At 38.3% G+C, this 12,120-nt stretch overlaps 1 protein-coding gene across 1 annotated transcript; it reads right to left on the bottom strand.

Annotated features, from left to right (window-relative positions):
- Positions 1-490: 490 nt before the first annotated feature.
- Positions 491-12,090, bottom strand: LOC148224143 (uncharacterized). The gene is made up of 9 exons (XM_088160750.1): positions 11,800-12,090; positions 10,952-11,062; positions 10,497-10,623; positions 9,611-9,734; positions 8,836-8,903; positions 7,609-7,768; positions 5,496-5,574; positions 2,345-2,433; positions 491-1,344 (listed from the first exon to the last, which is right to left on the bottom strand). The coding sequence occupies exons 1-4, from the start codon at positions 12,073-12,075 to the stop codon at positions 9,724-9,726; spliced, it is 525 nt and encodes a 174-aa protein (XP_088016876.1). The 5' UTR covers positions 12,076-12,090; the 3' UTR covers positions 491-1,344; positions 2,345-2,433; positions 5,496-5,574; positions 7,609-7,768; positions 8,836-8,903; positions 9,611-9,723.
- Positions 12,091-12,120: the final 30 nt, after the last annotated feature.

Raw genomic sequence — 12,120 nt, 5'->3', positions numbered from 1 at the left:
ATTTATATATCTATATTATGTATGATATATGATAATACATGCCATATTATATATACTTATATTTTAGATTTTATATTTATATATGCCTGTATATTTATATTTATAATTTTATGTCTTTATATATTTATTGTGTATTTGTACATTTATATTTTTGTTTATATTAATTATATTTATATTATTTATAAAAAACCCTGCCTCTAACCAAATAAACCCAATAAAACATTTATTTTAAACTCTATTTAGCTATTTTTGATATTTCTATTTTTCATGAGCTCTACACCCACCCCTCCCTGGGAATGTCCTGGCACCCTTGGGTCCCTCTGGCCAGCACGGTCCCCCCATCCCCACTCAGCTGCTCCTCCCCTGCAGCCTGGCTCCCTCTCCCAGGGACCTTGGGGTGCCCCAAATGTCATCAGAGCCCCCCAGTCTCCACCCCTCCCCCTCAGCCTTTTTTCCTCACCCCAAAGAAGGCACAGAACGACTCCAAGTGTCCTGGAGAGCAGCGTGGCACTTTATTGGAACCCTTCCCACGTGTACATCCCCCAAGAAGGGACTCTGGTGACACCAGAAAGGGGAGCAGTCCCCAGAAGGGTTAAAGTTCCTCCCCAGCCCTGCAGACACAGGGGACAAGGGGCAGAAAGGAGGAGTGGCAGCAGAGAGGCCACAGCAAGAAAACCAAGATTGAGGTGCAGGATGAAATGGGGAAAAAAACAAAAACAAAAAAACCCAAACCTGGGATGCTGGATGGGCAGCACACAGAGAGGGATTAAAAAAGAACAGGGACAGCAAATGGGACACAAGGATCCCGTGGGAAACAATGGCACAGGGAGCACCAGAGAGTCACAGAGAATAAAACAGGAACCGAGTGAGGCACAAAGGACAGAGAAAACAACAGAGAGCCAAACACACAGCAAGGACTGAGGGATACAGAAGTGGTGGATGGGATGGGGAGCACACAGGACACGAAAGGAACACAAAAGACACACAGGACAGAGAGAAGAAAAGGGGTGGAAAGTTGCATAGAAGGCTGAAAAGAACCAGGAACAAACCCCAGGACTGATTATCAGAGAGTGTGGCTGGTGATGGTGTCCACAAACCCCCAGCTCCAACAGAAGAGCTCATGGCCATGGCTCAGCCTGGGACTCGTCACTGAGCATCTGTCTCTTGGCAGGGCCACAAAGGCCCTGGGCAAACATGAGGTGGAAGCTGAATGGTTCATGTGCTCCAGCTTTGGTCCTGCTCAGCCCTAACCCCAGCCCGTGAGCACCCTGCTCTCTGAGCCTCTTCTCAGCTTGTTTTTACACATCCAAACTCCTTCCAGTTTCTTCAAGCCTCATCTGTTTCCTGGCAGTGGGAGAAGTGAGAAGTGTTTAGCACAGCACAATGAACAGAACAGTCTCATTTTCAGAAGACACAACTGAATGAGAACAGACAGCAGCACTGCTTCCAGCTAATTTGGGCACACGTTTCCCTTCCAGCAATCTGAGCTTTCTTTTGTCCCATGCCTGAAATTCTCAGTTCCTTAGTACTCTGCCCTAATCTTTACCTCTCCTCTCACTGCTGCTCTTAAATGATGAAAATGATACAATTTATCACCAAAAAGAATTGTGTTCCACATAGAAGGCAAATGCTTTTATTCCAGGTATGCTGGGGAAGGAGGGAAACCCATAAAGGATATGGTCTTCCATTACTGAGTGGAATTTACACTATGAATTAAAAATATAACACCACGTGAAAAGACAGTACTAACACTGAGGGAAAAAACCAGAATCATCTTGCAGTCATAAAAATTAGAGCAACAGCCTCTGTTCCTCATCAATGCTGCTCATCATTCCTGCTGGGTGTGGGACAAGTGGCTTCCTACATTTTCTTCAGGGCTTTCCAAGGTACCCACAAACTGCCCTGGTCCAGTGGGGAATTTCTGGCAGTCTGAACCAATCTCATTGCTGAGTGCTGTGAGCTCTGTGCTCCATCATCTCAGGAGTGCTTCTGTGCCTGTGCTGTTCTTCAAAATATACATGCATTAAAATATGAAATGAACTATATTCGATTATAAAAATACTAGTATTAGCTAAATTTCAGCCTGGTTTTGATCTCAGAATTCTTGGTTTGCACACAAACATTACATCCAATGTTCCTTTGCCCTAAGGGACAATTCGTGGTGTCAGCTAACAGTGACCTTCAGTATAATCTTTCACAACTGCTTTCAGAAACACAGAGTGCCATGAATTCTGTTTTCATTGAAACATAGGCAGTGCTCATCCTGCATCCTTTCAGAAACTGAAAATACATTGGAGTTACATAAAAACTGTGAAATACAGCATTATCATTTTCTACTACATACCAAAATTTGTTTTGCAATGTGATTTGCGATTTCCTTTGCATCCAACATTATGCATGATGGTAGGGAAGACACTTCTGCAGCTTCTAGTCCTAAACATATAAAACACAAATCGGGATTTTTAATGTAATTTTTATCCCTACCTTCCATTTTATGTCTTCCAGTATTCCAGTATTCCAAGGGGTAAAGGTTTAATTTTTATTAAAATCATTTTGGTATATTTTCCTCTTTGTGTGTTTTTGTTGTTTGTTGGGGTTTTTTGTGTTTGGGGGTTTTTTGTTTGTTTTGGATTTTTTTTGTTAATAAACAGTAAGGTTCAGAGAGTGACAGAATAAAATGTCTACTTTGTTTCAATGCTATCTCCAAAATACACCTCCACATCAGGTTACTGCTGGCAATACTGTCAATGGGGAGAATGAGACATACAAGGGGGCTAAAAGGAAAAAAAAAATGGCACCATGGTGTCAACAGCTTTGTCAGCTCAGGTTTTTAATTTGGCAGAAAATACAGAGGTTTTGCTAACTGCACTCTCAATTATACCCAGACATCCAGTGCACATGGATGTCATTTTTCAGCTTCTGTTTAATTGTCTTAGCCTAATATACTGTAAAATTCCTCTCCTTTTTTAATTAAACTTGATGCCTTTTTGCTGATGAGAAAGGGCCAACCTGCTGGTAAGCAGCCATAGCACTGCTTATGGCAGACACATCTGGAAATCTCTCCAGAGCTTACAGTGACTTCTGTAAGCTCAGATTAAATGAACTCCAGTGGCCTGTGCTCAGAATGGCTCAGCTCTTTCAAACAGACACAAATCAAGGATATACCCACATCAGGAAGATTATTTTTTCACTATAAAATATCATGTAAATTCTTCATACTACCTGAAAATACCCTCTCTCTACATAGCTGCTGAAAACACTGATTTGGAACAAATTCTACATCTGCAGATCTCTGCATCTCTCTCTTGGAGAGAGGCACAGACGCAAGAGAAACCTGTCATCAGAAAAAATACTGTTAGATGCCTAATGACAGAAATAATATCTTGTGTAGCTTTTGCCAGCTAAGACCCAGTGGAATCCATTACCAGAGCTCTTTGCCTCTGTGTATCCTTTAGAAAGTGTCAGTGGAAGCAATTTCCTCCTTATTTCCAGCACTGCTTCTCACATGTTGCACTTTGGAATGGTTGGGATATAAAATTGCAAGAAAGCAAATTGATTTTGGCAATGATCCAGAAAGAAATAATAATAAAGAAGAAAAATTAAATCATCTCACAGATGTCCAGGTTTTCCACCAAAACACTGAAAAGCTGTCTTTACATTACTAAAGCAAATGAAAATCCTTAAGGGATGCCTTCTACCGTTTGCAAGTACATCTTCTCCAACTGGGGATTCTCCTGCTCATTTCTCAATAGAAGGAAAACAATATCAGAAACAAAAGAAAATCCAGATGCTTACAAAATCTCACCAGTGTCAGGAATGACTCTCAAATGGTTGCTTAATTCTCTCAAGGAATTCCTGATCAAAAGCACAAGTGACAGAAAGTCTCTAAGCTTTTCAAACCAAAAAAATCCCACAAAAGTACTCTGAATAAACTCTGAGGGGAAACAAACACCTGCACACTCCAAAAGTTTAAAAAGGATTTTTTAATGTTATTCAGATGGAACATAAAGCAGAAGTAATTTTACACTTGGCTTTTGTGCACAGCAGAGAATGCATCTTATTGGATAAAGTCTTTAAGATTATGTTCTACCATTAATTTCTGAGGAAATAGTTATGGTATAGATAGGATAATTAAAGAAGTTTATCACTGAAACTTTGAAGAAATCATATGATGAAGCTGTTTGCAAGTCTAAAGGGATGCAGAAAAAACAATGAACTCTAGGATTGTTTTACATTTCTGTGGACACTGATTTACTAATCCCAAAAAACATTAGTTTCCCAAAATCAAGATTATGTTGCCTTTATCAGATTTCAAAACATAGTAGTTTTACCCAAGAGGAAAGAACAGGAACCATTTGTCAAAAACTTCACTTAATTAATTTCTGCTTAATTCATATTAAACTCACATCTTTGAGAGCAATTCCTCAATAACTTGCAGTTATTGGGGACTGAACCCACAAATGCATGAGGAATATAATTTATTCTCCACTGCTAAACAGCCTCACCCTATAGAGTTAGGTCTTTGACTTGTGCTGTCAGGCTTTTCAGAAAAAAGTCACGAGGAATTCCTGAATATAGGAATGAGTCTGTTGGGCTTTACAATCTGTTTCAGGCATGTCAATTTTCCACTCTTGTTTGATCCTGTAATAATGACAAAACTGTGGCCCTCTGTCAGGTATTTGTTGTTAGACACAGGTTTTTCCATAGTTATCTTTTCAACAATGGGATGCCATCCCTGCTTGATTGCTAAAGTATTGGTAAATTCTGGATGAACTAAATTAAAAAAAAAAAAAAGATGAAAAACACTGAGGGGTTAGTGTGGGAACCTTTACATTATTACACTAGTATGTCTTGAAATAAAGTTAATTTTTCCAGAGCAGAGCTCTTGGGAAGAATTACCAGCCACTTTCAGGTACAGACTGTGATTACCATGCAAGCCTTCGTGATTTATGACTACAAAAATAATCCATAACTAAAACTTTATTTCTAAATTAATGTTCTGTGGTTCTGTTCCCTAGTAAGTAGGGCTGGACTCCAGTATAAAAACCCAAAGAGCTGAAGCATTTTTATAAAGTACAAGGGCCATGGACTTCTGTTACTTCTACATTTGTACCCTGTGTTTGCATGGTAAACAAGAAACATTCCTTCTATTTTTTGTTGTAGTTACCATATTGATTATTTGGGAATGTCCTGTGCCTACAAAGATCCATGGGATGCTGGAACTGTCTCTATGGATTTCTGTCAGAATACAGCTCTTTTCTGAACCAATTACACGTGGCTCCTCTTCATGGACCAGCATTAATGGGACAGAAAAAAAGGTAAACAGAGGATGTCCACACCCTTCAAGCTTTTGAACAGAATATGCTTAAACTGTCTGTTTTGAGAAGAGTGACTGGGAAGGCTCATGGCAGCTAACCAGCAGAATTTAATTTCGATGAATGGAAGCACAAAGAACATCAGCATAAAACTGGCAAAGACAGACCAGAGACACTCACCTACAGGCTACTGAGACACAAGGAAAGAAATGGAACCACACCAAACAGCCTGGTGATCCTCCATCAGAAGGGTCTTCCTCTGGCCCAGAACAGAAACAAAGAAGAAACAAAGTTACCATCATGGCAGAGAACACAGGCCTGGGCAATGGAAGCAGAATATCCAGCACAGACACCGTGTGGGACAGGCAATGAATGTGTGCACACACCTCATTCAGCAGCTGACACATTATTCTGAAATAACTCTGCTTTGGCTGCTGCATGGCACAGTGTCACTTCACACAACTTCCAGAAATGCAGGAATTGTCATGTTCACACTGCAAGCATTAGGACAAAAGGTCACTCAGAAAGTCACCTCTGCCAGATGCACACACATGGACACATTTGGTTGAAGTAAATCAAAGTAAATCAGCTCACGTTCTGCTGATCTGACACAACACACCTCAGGTACCAACAGCTCATGTGAAAGCTTCACATGGACAATGAACTCAGAATATTGCTATTCAATCAGGTATCTTTTATTAACATGTGAAATGTGGCTCTGATTCCCTCTAATTCCCTCATTTAACCTTCCTGTTAAAGAACCCTACATGGCTGCTGAAAAGAATGTCCACCCAGGTGACAGGCAACATGACACTTACCGAGCTGGGAACAGAGGGGAGAGCAAGATACAGAAATACACAGTTCTACTCCAAATATAGGAGCTGACTACAAGTAACAATTCTGCATTACTGATGCAAAACTAATCCATTCATTGGGCCATTTTTTGCAGATAATTCACCCATAAAATTTTTACATGATGATCACTTCTATTAATAAATGCCAATATATTTGCAATCATGTTTAATACAATGCACTTTTTAAATTTTTTTTTTTGTCTAAGGAGGCATACTTGAACAGTGTTGTTTAGACTATTTCTGTAAGTAGCCACAACTTAACAGATAGATAGCTTTTAAAACCCATGTAATTAGCAGATAATTGGAGAAATAAGCATACTTAGCAAATATTAAATAGTTTTAACAGGCCTTAAAAGTAGGTCATGTGATATATTTCTTTCAAGGACTCCTGACACCGTTCATCTTTCATTAATTTTTATTAAATGTGCTGAAGTGAAGCTCTATGTGTTTTTAATTTTTGTCATCTATGGGGAATTGAAACCAACAATAAGAGCTTGCCTTATTATCAGAAGGAAAAACAGCTTCTAGAAACCCACTTGGGACCCATATGAGGAAATAAAAGAGAAAAAAACAATGCCTGGTTTAATTTTTACTGCAATTTTTAGAATGAAAATTCCATTTAAGATAACAGTTAGCAACAACTTTACTCTTACATAAAACATAATTGCATGTACATGCACCTTTTTGATTACAGAACTGAATATAGGGTAGCTATGAAAGCATCCCAATTAAAACTTCATTTACTTCTAAATATCTTCACTGAAATTATTTTTACTGTTGTTTACTGTATAATATGTGCTTTAATAATGTATTATATATCATCAGTAAAGTATACAAATATTTTTTGCTAAAACATAGTTTGTACAGATACCTTTGTAAATTCTGAAGGAAGCTGGCCATTAGGTAATGGGGAACAATCAGCATTCATCCAGATAAAAAATCCACATCATGCTAAAATTCATTTTGTCCCTATTTTCCAACTCTTACTAGCTTAGCTAAAAGGCAGTTCACAGATAGGTCAAGACTGCTTAAAATAGAAAGAACAAAGAACTCAGATATTTTAAATGAAGAAGCTAAACCAAAGATTTACATGTTTCATGCAGAACGTTTTAGGTGGAGTAATTCTGTTCCATTACTTCAACTTTTTTTGCACTCTAAGAGGACAAGGACTAACAGAGTTTGGAATATAGGAATCACCATGTAATTATTTCATTTTATTAAAAGAAAACTGATTTTTTTCTCCAGAAATGGAGAACCTCAGTTGCTTATCAATGACAATCAATTCACACCAATGTATTTTATGTATAATGTTAACCAATCCTATTTTATGCATAAGAAGGTTATAAAACATATCATTACATTATAATTACATGGCTTCTAGAGGTCAAGTGCAATGTACTTTCAGCTCCAAATAAATTCAAATTTTAGTTTAGAAATACCTGCTATGTCATCCACAATTCCCATGTGTGTTCTATGAGGAATTCATTGATGTGAGGTTTAACAGTGTAGCACTCCTGAGTCCTGATACTCAGACATCCTCTTGTGTATCTTGGATCATCCTCAATTACAGCTGTCATCTTCCCAGGTGTCATTCCAAACCTGCAATATCAATTTACCACTCATTAGATGCATAATACTTCACCATTTTTACTTGCAGCATCATCCCCAAAATACAAGTAGCAGAATTACAAATAAGTGAAGCTACTTTTAAACTTTCTATGTTAAAACAAAACACTACATTTCATTTCTATTTTCAGCTCAGAATGAACTGTGACTATACCAAAGTCTGACTAAAAATACTATTCACATCTTTGGAAGATACAAATTATTTCTTAAATATACTTTTTTTTTTCAAATAGGCAGATTAAATTAGTTCTTTCTGATTCAGCACTTTCAACCTGTTAAAAATTTTTCTGAATATTAGAGGTGTTTGTATGACTGCTCTAAAAAGTACTTAAGAACTAGGAGAACTCCTATTCTTAACTCTAAGAACTCCCTGCTAGCCCAAGCTGTGAAAACTTCTCATCTTCTATGTCCACTTCACTCTATACAAGCTCCACACAATTTGCAGATTTTTCAAAGCAAATACATGATGTGTTATAATGAAGCACACCACCTTTTCCATTAATGCTGTTAAACACAACATAACCCAGCTTGGTTGATTGCTCTTTGGTTAATACACAATGTACATCCCTAAACATCTGTGTATATGATAATAAAAAAAAAAAACAAAACAGTAAATATTTCAAAATTTTTCTCATGTGCAGTACACATGCACGTGCAAGAGGATTTTAAGGAAATAACACAGATAAACACAGATAAAAGCACATGAACATAGGAGCATGACCCCATGTGAAATCTTTTCTTATTCATATATATAATATGTCTTTACTCTTGTGACTGAGGGCATCTCCTATCTTACAGTCACATAAAGTTTGGGGTTTTTTGTAAAAGATAGAATTAAACAGTGCTAAATGCATGAATGGAAGAACTTTAATCTGAGTACTGCTGAATAAAATGTACACTGAGGAAGAATGAAGGTGGGGAGAGATGAAAGAGTAAATATTTTTCAAAGTGCATCTGCATGATGAATTATAGACAACACACTTAGATATTGCATGTTATAGACAAATAATTGATTTTCCAAGGTGTGTTTTGAAACTTACTGTATCCTGCTTTGGAATCTGTACCAAAACTCAAAGTAGTTGTTCTGGACCCAGGAATTTTGAGATAACTGTAAAACAAAAGCAGACACATCAGAAATGAAAGATGTATTTTCTTGGAAAGCACACAGTTACCCAGCTATACTAATGCTAATTTTTTCCTTACATTCTATTGTCAATAATTATTAACAGGGTAAAACAGGTAAAAATTATTAACATGGCATGCAGTAATTATTGTATGGACAGACTTTTGTCAATTCAGAAATAATTTTTTTTTTTCTTAGATTGAGTCGTATTTCTCTTGTGACACAGATAAAGATTACATGGGCCAGTTTCAGGTGGGAGAATTCTAGGATTGTATTTTATCTATCTCTGGACCATGTTTTATGAAGCAACAGGAAAAACTATTTATATGCAAGTGTGACTTCAGCAGTGTTTGCCTTTTCATGGCTGCATTATATATACTTGTAGACATCAAACATAATGCATGGCCAGCCATGGCAGTAAAGAGACAAACTCCAACTCTTTCAAAAAGCTGTTGGCTCACAGACTTCTACACACTTGATCAGAGAAATTCCACTTTTCTAAGCAAAACACTTGAGAAAAGTATCACTATGATAGTAGAGATAATTTCAGAAAGTGAAGTGTTTGCAATGTCACCTAACAAACCACTAAAAATACTTTTCAAACATACTGAGTCACACTACATACTTTCCTCTATTAAAAAAAGATGTTTAAAAAGAAATAGAGTATTAGGTGCTCCAAAATAAACTACTACCTGCTTGAAGACCAAAAGAGTTCCTCATCTTGGAGTAATTCCTGAACACAGTCCAGTCTTGTGTTAATTGTTTCAGCATCAATTAGAGGTTCCAGGATATTGGATCTAAGTCTTCAACTTCCACCTGGAATTCCAGTGCAATTTAAAACACCAAGAAGTGTGTGACCATTCCTTTGAAAATAAAATAGATACATGCACCAAAAAAAGAGATGGCAAGTGTCAGGAGACATTCACAGGCAAGAGTATCCTACAGATCTGAGGCATGCTTTGGCATGCTTAGCATCTCCCTGTTTGCCATGGACATTATATAATATAATATTATATATTATATTTAGGAAGCTAGGTAATTCAATGTGATTTAATATAATATTAGCCCTCAATTGTATCAGTAGAGAAATACATTTGTACTTAGTATTTAATTCATATTTTGTAGTAGTATTCCATTGCTATTGCAGTGGTAAAGTTCACATTTTCCCCCTCCATTAAACTAATTAAAAATGAACAAGCCAACCCTACACAAGGAGGCAAAATATCAAGTTACAATCAGAGATCAAATACTAATCAGAACAATTTACTTGAAATACATTTCTGAAAAGAACTTAAAATCTACTTAAAAGTCCAAAAGAGAAATAATTTTTGCTTTTAATTTTTAAAGAACATATTTCAGTCAATACAGGAGCTAAGCAACATGCTTATAATTTGTAAGTATTAGTTCCATCTTTATGGCTTTGACATGTTATGTATCCAGGTTTCACACTTAAGGGTGGTTGCATCTCTGTAGAATAAGCCATCCATAATATTTACACTGACTGCACAGTTAAACAGTTTTAGAAACCTGAAATCTTCTATGTGACAAGTACATTAAATGATTTGGTTAAAATCTTACCTGGACACAGTATGCTTTTCCTTATTCCAACATACTTGGATTGGACTTCCATGAAAATGGTGCTAAATTCAGATGCACACAATTGTTCCATGTACTCCAAACCCTTCGTTTCATTGAAGTATTTTCTCTGGAAAAGTTGGTAAAAGTCACATTCTGTGAAGACAGGGATGAAAGCAAGTAACTTTAAAAGTTACATCAGTGAGACTTCTTTATTTTTCCAGTGATACACGTTTCCAAGAAATCTCTCCACTGATTCTGTGATCTGTCCTCATAGAAATGTTCATTCCAGCCTGCTAACACAAGCAGGTCAATGGAACTGCAGGTGTGTGATGCACAAGTGATTTGATGGACACGTGAGAAAAAGAGGAGAGAGCTCAGCAGGTAGAAGCCATCAGCTCTGTAGGCATGAAGCAAAAACAAAAACTCTAAAACATTGAATGAAATTTAAATTTTACCTTGAAATGCTCCGTTATCATAGTGAACGACTCTGTTGTATGCCCTGCATCACAAGCAGTGTTTGACATCATTATTTCTAGTGGTGTTAAGATCTTGAGTTTAGTAATAACCTGAGCAAAAAATTCAAAATAATTCAATAAAAAATTATATAATCAAAAATATTTTAGACAATAATGAACAGCAATAACAAAGTACAGAATTCTTGTATTTTAGAATCAGTTCGAGTTCCAAATTTTCTGCTAATGTCTACAACAACGAGTGAAATTCATCTCTTCAGAAGCTGCAGGTGCCTAAACGTGGAGCTTCCCTCGTGCTTTTCATTTCGCTGTGCCAAATATTCTCCCCAATGCCCCGCAATCCCGAAAGAAGGAAAGAGAAAAGAAGGAAGACCGATTCATTCCGACACGAATGAAGGCTGCCTATCCCAACACACTTCCAGGCAAAAAAAAACATTTCTGCCACTCCAACAAATCCACTTGATACTGTCTCAACTCGACGGTAACTATTTAAATATCGTATCAAGAATCACGGGGAATTCTCAGCAGCTGCCCAGCTTGGCTTCCTCAAGGACTTTCCCACCCAGGGCACCGAGCGCCCCCAGCTTGAACAGCGGCTTTTCTACAAATCCGATACAAAACCGCACTCGGCTGCCAGCGCTGCAGAGGACACCAGGCTGCTGCCGGTTGTCCCTTGGGCAGCAGCAGCTCCCGGGGACCGCTCCCAGCTGGCTCAGCCCGGATTCCGTGCAGCACTGAGGGACAGCTGGGAGCAGGAGCCGGAATTGTCCCTGGGATGCCCTGCCCGCCAAAGCGTCCCCTCACACCCCTCATCCTTCCGCACCTCTCACCTTTCCGGCAGAGAGAGCAGCTGCCTCCTCCTTCTGGCTGCTCCTGGGCTGCGGGCAGGGCGATGGCTCAGGCACCTCTGGGGATTGTTCTTTCTTCCTCCACGCATTTGTGTTTTCCTGCATTTCCCCGGGCCGCAGCGGAGCGGGGATGGGACGGGGGCCACTCTCAAGATGGCGGCCGCGGTAGGACCCCGGCAGAGAGAGGCGTCGGCGGCGCTGCCTGTCGTCGCTTCTGTTAATTTGGAAAATTTGTCTTGGTTTAATGGAAATAAACATTATTAATTTAAGAAGTGTGTGAGTTTTTTATAGATGCTTTTAAGA

This window comes from Sturnus vulgaris, chromosome 3 (assembly GCF_052056855.1).
Source record: "Sturnus vulgaris isolate bStuVul1 chromosome 3, bStuVul1.hap1, whole genome shotgun sequence".
Lineage (NCBI taxonomy): Eukaryota > Metazoa > Chordata > Aves > Passeriformes > Sturnidae > Sturnus > Sturnus vulgaris.
Note: the sequence above shows the minus strand (reverse complement) of the source record. Positions and strands in the feature narration are given on the sequence as shown.